Below are 16,269 nucleotides of genomic sequence, written 5' to 3' on the forward strand. Positions count from 1 at the left end.
GTTTTCGTCACCTTGGAATTAACCTTTTACATCTGCAGAGGAAGCAGGTCCTCGTCCACCATGTTGCACCACCAGAAAAAAGTGAAAACTAACAGAGATATTAATTAAAGATTAAATTATACATATTTATTGTTATTAATGTGATTACTTTAAACATGTTCCAACAACCATTGAAACGAATACAAGTTGCAAATTATCTATGGGGTTTCTTAAATGTTCAGGACAAATTTCAACACAATCCAGTGAAAAATAAGCGAATGTTGTGGCCCTGAATACACATACAGAGAATTATGTAATCTAGCTCCGAGGACCAAACTGCAAGAGTTTGTAACTATCTGGAACACAACTGTAGGGTTTGGCAAGGTCCAGTGAATTTGGTAAAAGTTTCACATGATTTTTTTTCTGAGAAAATCCATGACACGGAAAATAATTCTGGGTGAGTTGGCGTGGAATAGTCCCCAAGGTGTCACTTCCTCCACCTCTGCAAACCTCTGTGAGGTATCGAGTGGTTAGTTTTTGTTACAAGTGCTGACTGAAGCAGCCGAGTCCTCCCATCTATTCCTCTGCTACAGCTGAAGGTGTGAAATCACTCACTTTAGTCTTCACTCGAAACTAAATCCTGCAGCCGGAGTCAAACCTGTCATGGTTTCACACCCCTGAATTCAATTTTTTGATACAAGATGTTTGTCACAGCTGCACACCGCTGTACTCTCAGTTATCTGGACTCACATTGGTCTTGTACACAACGGGAGTCAGGTGATCCTGGTGTCTGCTCCACTGGTGTGAGTCAGGGTGTGTCTGAGTCCCTACCATAGATGCGATAAGACACATGAGCCTCAGCCAGGCCTCGTGTCCCATTCTGTGATTGCACTCAGCTTATTAAAGGGCTTCCCCTGGCACAGGAACAGAGGCTCTCACTAATATCAAAGCAGTCTCTTGATGCAGATTTGTGAAACACCCAGGAGATGCAGAGCCGGAGACCTCAATCGCTGCATGGTCAAAGAGCAGAGAGATTCAGGAGTCTTTGTGCATTGTGTGCGTGGCTTACACAAATGACTCATTTCATGTGACCTTCATCTACATTTTTTTTATCTAGATAGTGGCCCGTTTTCCAGCTTTAGTGAATGCTACGACAGGTGTCCACAAAACTTTTAAGGAGGTAGAACTTTGACCACTACTGGTGCTGTTGTTTCTTTTGCACAACTACTCCAGTGACCTCAAGCCAGTGAGTGACAGCGAACACATGGCTGCCGATTGCATGTGTGGTAGGGCGAAGATGGTGGGAATGAACTGAGTAGATATATGAAACGGTTGATTCGCATTTTACTAAAGTCTCAGTTGATTGACTGTAGGTAGCAGTATTGTTGGATAAAGTAGTGCACAGGACATGTAAACAGCGCAGGTTTTTAAGACATTCAACAAATCAACTTTACTAAAATGAGTTAAATAGCTCTAGCCAACAGTAATTACTGTTATAGGCTGTTCAGTTAGAAACCCATGTCACTCCCTCACCTCATGCGCAAAAGAGAACATTCTCTGATATCCCTGCCCACTTGATCCAATCAGGGAAGGGAACTCTCCAAAAAGGTGGTCCTGTCTGCTCGTGAAGAGAGCAGGATCGTCCTGTTTACCGCAAAAGGCAGAATGGGGGAAGCTACCAATTCTAGGCCTCCCATTCACGGTGCACACTAACAAACAGGTAGAAAGGAGTCATACAAGGGGAGGGATTTGCTCAATGCAAAACAGACAGGAAGTTAGCCAAAACAACGTCAACACATGTTAGTATTTATCAAAGTGTTGTCTGTGTATGTGTTCAGCGGACACAAAGCTTCATTAGCATTTAGTGTGGGTTGTACTTTACGTCAGCTGACCACCCAAAGTTCAGTTTTCACACTGTTTCAGCTCTGTTTTGGTCTCCACTCACTCCTGATAAAGACATCTGGCTCTTAAAGGTATAGTAGTCACTATTCAGCAGTAAAAGCCTAGAAATGACCAGACCTTTTATTGTATATCTTTGTTCAGTTTTGTTACATTATCCCAAATTTTCCCAGCGATGTCAGAGAAGTCATTGACGGAACAATTTGAAAGACGCTATAACAGCTTAACAAATGCCACACATGGTGTCTATGACGGGACTCAGAATGTAAGGACCAGATAACAATGACATTTTAATTTGATTCGAACAAGATGTAGAGAGTAGTCGCAGGTTTAATGAACCCAACATTTCCCGGCAAATGACTCAGTACTTGAGTTGGTTTGTCACGCTGAGGCTAACATTTAACCCGAGGAAAGGAAACTTGTTCTCTGCTGTTCAGTGGACCTTGTTGTCGGGTGCTGGTTGAATCGAGGCTCCGGCCCTCTGAAAAGAGACTCACTGACTTGTATGCTCATATTAATGCCCCAAGCGCTTTTGTCCGCTCTGCTCCACAAATCTTGAAGAGTGCGCAAGTCAACTGTCTTTGTCGTCTGCGTTCGCTATGAACTCCAGCCTCACCAAATGTCACCCTGAATCAGGCTCTGCTGCAGTGCTTTGTACATGAGTCAAGCTGTCTCATCCCATTTCAGCAGTCTCTGTCTCTGTGGTGGAGCACATGTGACATTTTAACTCGACTTTTTTCATGGTGTGCCGAACAGAGCGAGCTGCTGTTCTCAGTATTCTCTGCTGTGTAATAGGCAGTGTTGCACAATCATGACAATTTAGTGTTCATTTTGGAGGTCACAGGGCCCTTTTTAAAAATGAACCAGAAAATACCGGCATGAAATGAAATGAAATGAAGCACTCTCTGTGTTTGACATTCAGGTGTGACCCTGGATGAATGAAGGATGTTAGCAATGAGGTACTTTAAAGATATCAGTAAAGGAAGTCCTTTCTTTCTTCCCTCTTTTAGGGTTCCTGCCCTCCCAGTGAAGAACCTGACAGGATCTGGACCGGTGCACCCAGCACTAGCAGGTTAGACAACACTCATTGTGCAGCACATGCTTAGAAAACAGTTAGAAAGAGTCCTTTTGGTGTCAAAAAGTAAATGGACAACTTCTCCTGGGTTTTATGCTGTGTTCTGGACAACTTCAGAACTTGAATATTTAGACTTCCCACTAGATAAAGTGCAATGGGTACCACTTAAAGACAGACCTCATGCTTGTATACTCAGTGTACCCCGACTTCATTATCTGAATCCACACAACAATGGCAGAAAACCAACGGGAGGGGGCAGAATGGATTAAGTGTTTACATCAGGCTAGTGAATGAAATATTGAGATACGTTCCATAAGGGTTCAATAAGTTGCATAAGGGCATCTGTTACCTCATGTGTTGTTTTCACTCCTCTATTGCGTTTATATATATAAGGAGGCTGCACAGTTCAAGTTTCTTTGGTTAACTTTTGTGTGGTTTGCATCTGGAACACTTTTAGGTTGGTAGTTGGAAATTGCAGCTCAGAAATTCTGAGCTGCAGCAGTGACTGGAAGGCAGCATTACTGCTGGCGCTGCTGTTGCTAAAAGATAGCGTTAGCAACATGGCTACCACTTGCAGCCTTGCTACTGTCCAAAACAAAAAAAAAAACAACTATGAGAATGGCTATATTAATAATTTGGGAGACCTGTCAACACCTCAAGTCCCGACGGTAAGAGGAAACACATATCAGCAGGGGAACAGACTTTGACACAACATCGGAGCGCTCTCCATTGAGTGACTGCCCGTCCATTCACTCTTGTTTTACCTCAGTTGCTCTTACTCTCCCTCTTCACCGTCTTTGCCTCCTCCATCAGTTGGGTTCTTTATCCAGCAGTTATTCCAGCTGTTCCATCGTTACCTGGGGACAGTGACCAGTTATGATTATGCTAAGGCAGACACGTTGTGTTATAATTCCTTCCTTTTTCAGGGAAACATACCAGCAAGGTGCCAAACCAAATTGTGTTTTGATATTGAAGTTTATAGGGAACCAATCCATACGAGCCATTACAATATGCAATCAGCATGTACCTCGAAATGATTTTAAAAAAGTTAAAAAGGTGTCTATTTACAGTTTAAAGTTGCATGTCAACTCTTGTTGATACTGACAGAAATTCACAATCAGTGCTTTTTCCACTCTTCTATGTGTGTGTGTGTGTCTGTCTGTCTGTTAATGTGTGTGCGTGTGTGTGTGTCTGTGTGCTCTACATATGCATCAGGTATGACAGGTATCCTGATGTGCGCTGCAGGTCTGCCGGTTTGCCTGACTCGGGCCCCAAAGCCCATTCTGCACCCACCACCCATCAACAAGAGCGACATGAAGCCTGTGCCAGGGATCAATGGCATGCGCCGCAAAACCAAGAAAAAGCACCTGAGGAGAGGTAAGAAGGAGGCGAGATGGGAGAAAGGATGTGAAAAAAAAACAGACGTGGAAATGTATTTTTATAGTGCGTTGGTTAATACATTTGAAATGCGCTGAGGGAACAAACAGACCAACCACTGACAGTCAGCAGACTCTCTCTGTCCTGCCAAGCTTTGCAGGATGTTCCGTATCAGCTGTCCGTAAGTCTGTTGTTTAGTGTGTCAACAAAACCAAAGCTGTTTTGTGTTGTGATCAAGGGGCCATAATTGTTCTCTAAATGTCTCCCATTTAAGCCCCCGTAAGGGTGTAACAGTAAATCTAACCTTACCCAAAGTCGCCGGTGAGTAGTTAGAAAAGCATTCATGTCGCTTTCAAAAAGCTCCTATAAAATGTAATGATGAGTGCGAGGTCAGATTTATGAGCGAACGCAATGCGAAAATGCTACTGTTACAATTTTATAGACGTTAAACTACATGCAGATTGACAGAGGCCGCTGTGAGGAAAGTAATTAACAGGGGGACTGTTGTACTGAGCTGGTTTGAGAGGAGCTCTGTTTTAGTTGGACAGCTTTGGGCTTGAATAAGTGCTGGTCGATGGAATCCGTGGAGACCGCCGGCCTCCCAAGGGACTTTTTGTCCTAATTGATCAGCGAGGCTGTTGGTTTTCCATCCCTGCCATGCGATTGTCCTCTTCAGCCCTTCAGAGCTCTCCATTACATGTGCAGTACTGATGATACAGCAACACTGGTTTTTTTTATGGGTTTCATAGTTTCCTCTTATTTACCAGGAAGGAATTTACAGCTTCCAGCAGCGGATTATAGTGATTCATTTGGTAACAATTATACGGAAAATGGAGAGTGTTCAGTCGGTCCACTAGTAGATGCATTTAATTACTACCGAACCTTGAATCCCTTTGCAGTCCTCATGCTGTATTTGAAGAATGATGGGATGAATAAATGAATACATACTTCAGGGGGTTTAAATGGAGTAGTCATTTCATGGAAATTCCTACAAACCAACCCTTTCCCAAACCAGCAACCTCTGATGATCGAAACAAGACTAACAGTTTACAGCAATGCTAGTCTGACTCACTGTGGGTATTTCAGTCAGCATTCTGCTTCCGTGTGCTATCTGCGTGTTCGCATTTCCAAAGTCCCTGTTTCCACTGGGAGCAACAGGAACAACCGCAGAGCTAACATCCCTAACACTGAAAAACTGGACGTTAGCGAGCAGGTGAAAGTTAAGGTAACGGTGCAGACAATTTCTCTATTTTTCCCTGTAATTGCACTTTCCTAGAAATCATTCGGAAATCATGGACCCTTAAAATGTGTGGCGCTGTAGATTGAAGAATGAGGCGGCAGCCAAATGTGCAGCCTGTGTGTGCTGCCTGCAGACGGAGTGTGAATTCAGAGATGCCGGAGGTCTGTGGAGGGAATGGAGATGTGTGTGTTTTGTTTTTTTTCTCACGCGGGGAGATTTTGAGCTTAGCCTGCTCTGCTTTGCGTACCGAAAAAGGTCAGAGAGGCTTTTCTATCCGACTAATGAAGGCGTCAAAACAGCAATAGCGTAGAAAAGCATAATTGAGTCTGTTCTCTTTCTCCTCCTCTTATTTCTGTTTTCTCTCCTATGTCTCTTCACAGCTCTCTGCCTCCTCTGTCTTCCCTGCCCTTTATACCTTAACATTGTTTTGTTTTTTTTGTTTCTCACTCTGTCTCTTTCCACTGCGCTCCCTCCCTGTGTTCACTGGCTGTCCCTCAAATGAACAAACAAAGGCTCCGGGGGAAAAGAGGTTGCCTGTAAGCGTATTAGGGGTGTAAGCTGTGGGTGTGCTCTCAGCCATGCTAGCCTGGTTGCACACAGGGATTATCAGAGAACGCTGGGATGGCTGGTGGTTATGTGTTGGTTTGAAGGTGACCTCCTCAACATCACAGACTCTCCATTCACGTGCACACGCGTCGTATGTCAGGAAAAAGAGCGAGGCCCAGAGCGGACCGGCTGCTGGAACCGATCAAAGTTGGTCGTCCATCAAGAGCTAGCTGTTATTCTCTTGTGTTTTTCGAAATGACAATCCAGTGGTTTCATCTCGCCTTTTTCCATATTTACTTGTGGCGTGTGGGTATAATTAAGGGGCAAGTTTCGCTTTTTCTTTAATGTCAGCACATCTGTCTTGTGATTTGTTCTGTGACAAAGGCAAAAACCCAGAGGATGTGGTGCGACGATACACAGAGAAGATTAAAGTGTTGCCAGATGAGGTAAGGAAAAAAGACGCACGAAAATGCGCACAAACGGCGGATTTTTTTTAAGGTTTTGTGCCCACCAAGAGGGCAAGTGAAAGTGTCATAAATACACAGTCATGTACAGTACAGTGGCAGATGAAGCGTTTTGGTTGGCTATTCCAGGACTGTACCATCTGCATGGAGAGGCTGGTCATGTCATCGGGATATGAAGGCATCCTGCAGCACAAAGGCATCAAGCCAGAGCTGGTGGGCAAGCTTGGCAAGTGCGGGCACATGTACCATCTGCTGTGCCTGGTGGCCATGTACAACAATGGCAATAAGGTGGGTAAGAGCTTGTGTGCCAGGAGTTGTTATGATGTCACTCTGGGCTCAAATGATGAACCCGCAATGACGAGGCTTCAGTATTGCTTTTACACAGATTTTATATCGTCTTATCTGAACAGTTCTGCGAGTGTTGACTGCACAGCACTTTATAAGATCATCTACATTCTGCTCAGTTCAGTTACTTGCGTGAAATACAAATGTTCTGCTTCTCAGTGCAGAAGAGGCAAAGAGAAGCAGATTCAATAAGAACCCAAGAGTGTTTGGGTTGCTTGATGCTTGATTTTAAAGCAGTTACGCAATTACTACCACACATGCATCATATTTCCTTACTAACTTGTTGTGGTATCCAGATGTGGATAGTTCTGTTTTCATTCCCTCTCGTGGTGGACAGACCATAGTTGAACATTCCCGGGAAGAAAACCCTCATTACTCTGGATAATTCACAAAACAGCCTCTCAACAGACTTTGTTTTTGGAAAGACGCTTTGCTGTTGATTTTTTTATATATTTTCTTAAGAACAGCATGCATTGATTTTTTAACCAGCATTGAGATATGATAACCTCATGAATTTGATGTGGCTGACGTGTTGTCATACAGTCGTCTGTTTATACACCCAGTGGATACAGAGACAGACGGTCAGACGTTAGCATTGATTTGGATTCACAGATTAATCTCTCCTTTTAACTCTTGTTTAACATCTGCCGGGTAAATATCCTGCTAAATTTCCACTTTGTGTGTTAGCTAGCTGCTAGCTGCTAGTTGCTAGCTGCGGGGTTACACAAAACACAAAAGGCTTAACTTTCCAGCACAAAAAGATTGAACACTCTAACTTTTATGTTTTTTATTTCACTAGGGTTGGTTTCATTATACGATAGAATCCTCAGTAATATAACATTAGTGATCAGTGAAGCTTTAAAATACAAGTAGGCTTTAAGTACCATGGTAATTCCTTTCATTTTTGTTGTTTTGAAGTGGACATCTCAGAGAAACCCCTGCGTGGCTAGATACTGTCTCTTTTAATGACGATATGATAACGAGCAATAAATGCCATTGTCATCTTAATGTGCCAACCAAGCCGTTATATTTATCTGTCTCCACACCAGGATGGCAGTCTTCAGTGTCCCACATGCAAAACCATCTACGGGGAGAAAACAGGCACGCAGCCTCCTGGGAAGATGGAGTACCACGTCATCCCCCACTGCCTGCCCGGTTACCCAGACTCCAAGACCATCCGCATCGTGTATGACATTCCTGCAGGGATCCAGGTCAGAACCGCGCTACTTCACTAAATCCACCGTGCTTGCTTTTTGTTGCCACTGTCTCACCTCTCTCAGATCTGTGCCCTTTCTCCACCTGCTGCTTATCCGCTTAAGCTTGACGTTGTGTTGTTCGTGCAGAAGGGTGAGGTGTAAGTCACCCAGGAAACGGCATTCTTAGAGATCACACTGTGGTTCTGGGCAGAGATAGACTTTGAGGGGTCCGGTTTGTCCTCATCGTCTATTAATATGCAGGTTTATAAGCCGTCAATTCACCATTAAGTGTATTTATCAAAGAAATACAACTGAGATTAATCCGGTGAAGGGCATTTTACATCATTTCTGCAGTAAAGAGGAGAGCATGTTTTGCAGCCCGGATTCGAGTCAGTGAGATGAGAAGGTTGCGTATTTCATCCTGACTGCTGAGAGGAGCTTTAATAGAGTCAATAAACTGACCTTCTTCCACCAGAGGAGCAGGATTAGTGTCCCCGGGGACAGAGAACAGTGGGGGTCAGCACAGCAGCATTAACACCAGGGGGGATTTCTGCTACCTCTACTTCCAATACCATTAAGAAAATACGCTACATATCACTCTACATGAATACATTGAGTAGGTTTCTGCTGCTTTGCACTCAGATTGGTTTGTTGGTTGGACTCACTGGGATATACATACTTACTAAGAAAGAGGAGAGGGACATTTTCGACCGTCTGATCAGTGCTCCTAATAGAGGCAGGCTTGGAATAGCAGCTACTTCTATGCGAGAAGATTTAATCATCACTAGAAATAAGGAAGATGAGGAAATTACGCAACCCATTAGCCTTAACAAGGCAACTGTAACTTGGTTAATATAGGGTGGGGGATCTGGCGAGCGTGCAGGAAGAGGTGGTTATTTGCCAGACGCAGTGTGTTTTCAGGTTGCCACGCAGCCACTCCTCCTTAGTGTGCATTTCTGCTGACTTTGCTGTGGGGAATTATCCCCATTTCATTGCGTTGTAACCTTAAACCTTAAGATGATGCTGCTCTTGAATATCATAGCAACTGATCAAAGTCATTTTTCCATATAGAAGAATTAAGAAAATTAACAAAATTGAGCCGTTTAATAAAGGAGTCCGGGGATTTCTCTGCCCCTTCGTCTCCTCACTTGTCGCTGACTGCAATTGCTGCGGCTGCTTTGACGTATAGTATGTTGGTGTACGAGCTTGCTGTCTGATGTTGGGCAAACATTTCTTAAATGGTTGTTAATAACTATACGATTGATGTTATCTCGGGCCAATCGATCCTCTACAAAAAACAAACCCCAAGTGTGACTGACTCCTCTGTGAGTGAAGACAACATGTTTCTCACTGGAAAACATTCACTGGAATCATACATGAAAATATAGTGGTAAACTCCCATTCCACCAGGAACTACACTTAATACTTCTTATTCAATTACTTCCTTGTCTTTACTACATGTATAATATAAGTCTGAACAGACATTCATGTAAACTACAACTTGGTTGCTGTGTATACAAATGCGAGTCGGCATTCCTCATTTCACAACAGAGCCTTGAAAGCCGCATTGTAAAAAATGATATTTAAAGAGATAATTGGATATTTACAGTAGCACAGCGCTCTGATGATTTGTACAAAGGGTCAGTGTAAGCGGCGCGAACAGTAAAGCTCGTCCTGCGGGTGCTGTTGACATTTTCTACACAATTAAGTTGTAATTGGAACAGAACGGGCTGTAACGTTTGTTTTTGTTCTTGACATTTTCTCCAGACCAACGAGCACCCTAACCCGGGGAAGAAGTTCAGTGCGAGAGGGTTCCCTCGACACTGCTACCTCCCTGACAATGAGAAAGGCAGGAAGGTGAGCTCTGACATCACTCTGAGAACACAATGGTGTTACTCCGAAGGCTCAATGAGCGTTAAAACCCAGTGCACCTGGCTTAAATTTCTTGCTTCACAGGGGAACTTTTTTCTGCCCTTTCAGTTTGTATTTTACATAAAGCTGCTACAAGAAGCTTTGATTTGACAAAGTGAAACAAAGTGAACTTATTTAAGTGCTGTACCACCGGACTACAGAGTAGCTTCTTTCTATGAGACGACTTTATTCATTCTCTCATTTTACAATGTATCCAGCCCAGATAAGTCGTAAGAGTAACTATATGTAACTGATAACTATAACCATAGTTACTATCCAGAAATAGCCTTGTGTGTTCATGTTGTATAGAGACATCAGTATTTTACTGATACACTTTGGTAACCAGTTAAAAACTGCTGCTGTATCTCCAGGTCCTGAAGCTGCTGATCATGGCCTGGGACCGACGTCTCATCTTCACCATCGGCACGTCCAGCACCACGGGCGAGTCGGACACAGTGGTGTGGAACGAGATTCACCACAAGACAGAATTCGGCTCCAACCTGACAGGCCATGGCTACCCCGACCCCAACTACCTGGACAACGTCCTGACAGAGCTGTCGGCCCAGGGAGTCGGAGAGGACAACCTAAAGGACTGATGACCAGCTGAGCTGGTACCCAGGAACATTACCCACCATGCCCCGCTTTCTCCCAGAGAATAGGGACACTGCATGACGGGCAAACATGCAGCTGACAACTCTTTACTCCCCACAAACAAAAATACCCTGCAGAAGTGGTGGCACAAGAGCAAAGGAAGCTAAATAAACGCCGTGGTTATGATCAATATTTTGATTTGTATAACCTGAGATCTCCCCCCTGCTGTCTCTTGATCCATGCCTCGAGCATGTTGCGTTCATGCCAGATTTTCTCAGAGGGTTGAAGAATGTAAAGACAAGGTGACATTTCTGTCTTGATGTCAATAGCTGCAGGTAAACGCTGTTTAACCCCTTTTAGATCGAAACCGAAGCTGTTCCTCTGCGAGGGGCCCAGACTATACAAAAGGCATATTTGTAAATGCTGAACTCCAGAATGCATGGCCCGGACTAACGCTGCATAATGAATGCTGGGCGAATATCTGTAATAGGGTGAGCCGTCGATAGATCTGTTGTTGCTTGATTTTGTGAAGAGAAATTTAAGAGAATTTTTGCAGTCTGAATTTATCCAGATCCATTATTTGCTCCCCCCCCCCTTTTCCTCTAATAAATATTGATGTCCTGTAACAAGTGGTGAAACTTGGTTTTGTGATTCGGGGGAAAGGATTGTGGCTGTTAGAGTTGCACTTGGGCATCTCAGATTGTTTCTGAATCTGACACTTGGGGCCAGCTGTTTTGTAAAATGAAAAGTGTTCTGTATTGCATTCCAGAGAGCTAAAGGCTATGAAATATTAGTGTTTGGTGATAAACGTATGTTGTATGGTTAACCTTGTAGCCTGTCTATGAGAGGAGATGTGAAATATATGAAACAAGCATCTTACCAGTCAGTTTGATGCTTGTTACGAGGTTTGAAGCGGGCCTTTGCCGCGCGCCAAGGTTAAACTCATTTGTTTTGTTGACACACTGATGACGCTGACCTCTGTGAATATAAAGCCTGCATTACATTTCTCCCTGTTGGAGCAGACCCAGGCGTCGGCACGATCCATCATGCTGACCATACTTGAGGGGCGAGCGTGTGATTGCGTGCGCGGAGGCTTTAATATGCTGGCTGGAAGTCCTTGAGGAGAAAAGCTGAACGGGCTCCTCACAGATGGACGTCCCCTCTTTCAAACTCCAACAGTTTCCCCTCCGAGATGCATCCTGAGCAGCGCTTCTGCTCGCCTGCCATCGACAAGTCTCTGGTGAGCTTGTTTGCTGCAGGGCAATGCACTGGGCTCCACTGTTTGTATAGCGAGAAGTGAAACAACTCATCCCCTGTACAAGTCGCTCGATCCTGACGTATGGCCTCGCCCCCACTTTCCTCCTCCTCCTCGGCAGCCGAGCTCAGAGCCTCATTCGAGGAGGAAGCGTGCTAATGTTGCTCTGCAGTTGGCTGGGGACTATTTTTCCCGCGCTCTCCTCTCTCCCTTTGAGATATTATGCCCGCGAGCTGGAGACTTTCTGAAGGTCCTCGGTGGAGATCTTGTGATGTTTCTTTAATCTGAGATAAAAGATAACCCAGCGCTGCATAATTCTCCATAAATATATCGGATCAATTTTAATGAGCGGGGTTGTTGTTGATGTAGGGTTTTATCGTGTGGGCATCCGGCTGTGAGCTTAATTTCGGAGTGAATCATAGTCTTCCATAGCACTTTGAGGCAACAGTTTTGTTTAATCGGTTGTTTGATTTTTAGGAAAATGTCTTAAAATATGTCTTTTTTTAAGTTGTTGTTTATAAACCGGCTTGCGATGCTTTGAAAAATATATATAATATACATTTGCAGATGTGATATACCTTTAAATTCAAGCTCAGTTTGAGTCGATGGTGTAAGTTTAATTTATTTTTATACTCTTCTATATAGAGAATATAAAGATATCAAGTGGCCCACATATCTATACACAGGCACATGTTAACATGAATACATAAAATCTGGCAAAGATGAATTTGTCAGACTGTCAGGGACTGTTGAAATGTGTACGACATGTTATGGACGTCTTATATTACAAGTAGTCTTAGCGTATGCTGCTGTCGTGACCTTAATGTAGAATCTGTGTAGTTGATCATCTGTGGGACCCCCAATAAATACGGTAAATGTGTCTCTATTATTGGTCGGGGAGCTTTAGCAGCATGAAGATGACCATTCCCCCCCCCCCCCCCAAATGCCAAATGGGCCATTTCTCTTTTTCTACTTGTCCCAAACATGGGAATGGATGCAGTCAGCAATCATTGCTCAGTTTGAAGATGAAAACAGTGCGCCTGGGTTAAAATAAAGCTCCAGATCATTCTTGGAGTGTGTTTTAGCCAAGTCAAGCAACAGATTGGTTGGATTGACCTCAGTCAGTTGTCATATTCAGTACACAGAATACAAAAGGCCCTGAAAACCTGTTCAATCAATTATTTTCCATGTCCTAGGCTAGGTCCTACATAAACACAATATAGTTTTCTAGTTTTCTCCCAAAGTTAGAGCATTTTTGGTTATTGTTTATGAGTTGTTGTTTTTTTTAATAAATATAAATATATATATATATATATGTATATATATATATATATATATATATATATATATATATATATATATATATATATATATATATATATATATATATATATATATATATATATATACATATATATATATATATATATATATATATACATATATATATATATATATATATATATATATATATGTGTATATATATATGTACTTGTGTGTTGAGACAGATTAGTGTATTTTCGTGTTCACAAGAATCGGACCCCTGATAGTTAGTCTAGTCTGCTGTTTTGCTTGAAAAAAAGCAACGTTTCATGCTAAGCACCAGTCAGCGCGAGATAGTAAAGATTCCCTTTCACTCAGAGACTCGTTGCTGCAGGTTGTTTAAAAGAAAACCTGGCAAAAGTCTGTTTAGGACAAAACAGCACGGTGCGCCCGTGGGTGTGTCCACATTTCGGCCAACATACTGTATGTAATTATTGGGAAAAGCTGTGCGGCTGAAAAGTTGAACACATTTAAAAAACGTTTTTGCTGGCGATGCATTTCTGGTGTCGGTCTTGGTGTTATTGGCGCCTAAAAATGTTTTTAAATGTCACAGCGCTGTGGTTGAGATTTGGTTTAGGCACAAAAACATTTTGTTTGGGAAAGCTCGTTTTGGTTCAAGTTCTCAATCTTGCGACACACTAGGCTACTCTAGCTAGCAATTTCCGTTGCTAGCATAAATCTGCTGTTCAGACCTGAATACGCCGACATCGCTCAGCCTTGCTTTAAATTTTCCTGAAAACTCTTTTGGGCCGTATGAGCCTGGCAAGCATTCTGACTGGGCTGAAGAGGCGCCATCTTTGCATTTGATATCTAGCCTTTCTTATATTGTTGCTAGCTAGCTTGGGCTAAACTTGGAAATCTCTCAATTAGCTTCGATTGCTGCCAATATAAACACAAAAATGTCATGTTAGAGAGAAATACTTTGATCCAGGTTTTCAGGGGCTTTTCTGTACTCTGTGTTCAAACTTGTTTTGGCTTGTTCCATCTCAAGTTTTCTCCTTCACAACCTTTTTGACTCCCTTTATGAAACATCAGCAAGAAAGAATGCTTCCAATCTATCAGGGAATTTTGTCCACGTTGAGTGAAGTTTCATTAACCAGAGAAATCCAAATGTTCGCTTCTTCTTCTTCTTCGACTTTTCCTTTCCATGTGTCGGCCTTGTAGTGTGAGCGACGCAGGCCCTTTAGACTTTTCAGGTGTGTACAGACTCCTACGGGAACGGTGAATAAAACACGGTTTGGTATTTTGTCTGATTAAGAGAGAGAGATTGGTGTTTATGCAATTTACTATTTTAAGATCTGATACATGATTTAATGTGTAGCAAGGAGGCGGATTTTTCTTGGTTTTCAATGACAATGGATGCTTTTCTTTATGGGGTGCCTACCTCCAGGTTTCTAAACAAAAAGGGGGTCGCGATCCGAGGGTGTTCACACGCTATATATTAGAAAACATATATTTTTGATGTCTTTTTTTGAATGATGATTGTCTCTAAAAGAACTATAACGTAACATTGCTGTATTACTCTTGTTAAGCCTCGTTCCATACTCTTTTCCATTTGATAAAAAGTGGGATGAAATCACTTTGTCCTGACATAACAAAGTATTTACATTTGTACTCTCTCATATCGTCAACTGCAAAACTGTACTTCTTTCTCTGAGCGATACCTTAACATTTTATGTTGATATGCCGCGTGTTTGTACTCGTTTGTCCGTGCGAGCGTGTGTGAATGTGCGCCCAGCGTGCGTCCAGTAAACGAGTCTTTAGGTTCATGTCCTTTACAGATACAGTGATGTTCTCCTAGAGGTGCATGTCAACCGAACTGTGAGCAAATTTATTGACAATAGCTTTTTTTTTTCTTTTTTTTTTGCATCTGAAAACATCATAGCTTCTTTAGAGATGTCACCCGAGTCTTTCTGGTGATTTAGCACTGTGGTTTTGCGTCTTACTGCGGTTAGTTAGACAGGTGTTTTCCTCTATCAGGTTTGATTTCCGCAGATGGGGGACGAGGCAGCGTTTGGCTGCTCTCCTCGCTTCTCTTTTTCGACGACGTGTGAAACATCCGAATGTTTTGCATTTTTAAGTGCCCATTTTTAATTGCCATTTTTCAAATCATGATTTCTGTGGTTTGATTTCTCTTTAGCAGATGTCCGCATATTGCTATTTAAAATGGTTCAAAACTGCTGAGATAAACTAAAAAGCGAGATATCGAGAGACATTGATTAAACTATAAAGGGCTTCTTAATCTATCGGTCTTTATTGAATTGTGATGATCTTGTTGCATGTTTGTGTGTTTCTTGTGGAAAAATAAATGTGCCCTCGACAGGGGTGGTTTGTTTGACCCTTTTGTCACCTTGGCTCTTCCTCATTTTCTTCTCCCCCAGCTTCCTCCATTTAGCTCCACCATTTCCTCCTCCCCGGGCAGCTCTGCGCTCCGCAACCTCGTTATGTGGATATAAATGAGCTTTGCCGGGGCTGTGGAGTGCAGAGGAAACAGTCCTCACCGGCTGTAAATTTGCTTTACAGTCATTTTCTGTCACTGGCTGCTGTGTGTGTCGGTGCCGTGGTGAGGAGCTGTGGTTGGTGCATACTAAAGCTTTCACCAGGGGCCTGCGGGAGATCAGCTTCCCCTTCAACTAACACCTTCTTCCTTCCAGCAGCTCAGGGGTCAGTCCCCTCTTGGCTCTGGAACCTACACCCGCTGCCCTGCCTCCCCTCATCGCTCACCTCTCATGCCTAATGAGAGAGCTAGCAGGGAGACTCATCCTGCTGCATCACCGCGCTCATTAGCATTTAAATAAGGCCGGGAGGAGAAACGGCTCATGCCACATAAACAATGTTTGTGAGGTATGATTTCACATTAGATTCTGACTCCTGTTGGATTGTAAAGTCTGCGGTTATGATGTTTTGATTAAATTATTCATTTGAACAAAGGGGGGCGGTGTGGTAACCAGAGGCTGCTCTGGGATCTGTCAGACACGTAGTGACATTTCCTGTAATACCATGAATGTATGTCACTGCCTGCGCTGAGTCACACCTTCCACTTTAAAACTGACTAGGAGAGAAATAGA

At 43.0% G+C, this 16,269-nt stretch overlaps 1 protein-coding gene across 4 annotated transcripts in view; it reads left to right on the forward strand.

Annotated features, from left to right (window-relative positions):
- The window catches only part of dtx1 (deltex 1, E3 ubiquitin ligase), a 51,515-nt gene extending 38,757 nt beyond the window's left edge, over window positions 1-12,758 (forward strand). For 3 of the 4 annotated variants that reach the window (XM_030417474.1, XM_030417473.1, XM_030417475.1), the window contains exons 4-10: window positions 2,889-2,950; window positions 4,169-4,330; window positions 6,501-6,562; window positions 6,710-6,868; window positions 7,975-8,136; window positions 9,889-9,978; window positions 10,404-12,758. In XM_030417474.1, the coding sequence (XP_030273334.1) occupies window positions 2,889-2,950; window positions 4,169-4,330; window positions 6,501-6,562; window positions 6,710-6,868; window positions 7,975-8,136; window positions 9,889-9,978; window positions 10,404-10,628 (922 nt within the window). In that variant the 3' untranslated portion in view covers window positions 10,629-12,758. The remainder of the gene's footprint in view (window positions 1-2,888; window positions 2,951-4,168; window positions 4,331-6,500; window positions 6,563-6,709; window positions 6,869-7,974; window positions 8,137-9,888; window positions 9,979-10,403) is intronic. The other variant, XM_030417476.1, reaches the window with a different exon arrangement.
- The last annotated feature ends 3,511 nt before the right edge of the window (window positions 12,759-16,269 follow it).

The sequence above is a fragment of the Sparus aurata genome, chromosome 5 (genome assembly GCF_900880675.1).
Source record: "Sparus aurata chromosome 5, fSpaAur1.1, whole genome shotgun sequence".
In the NCBI taxonomy this organism is placed as follows: domain Eukaryota; kingdom Metazoa; phylum Chordata; class Actinopteri; order Spariformes; family Sparidae; genus Sparus; species Sparus aurata.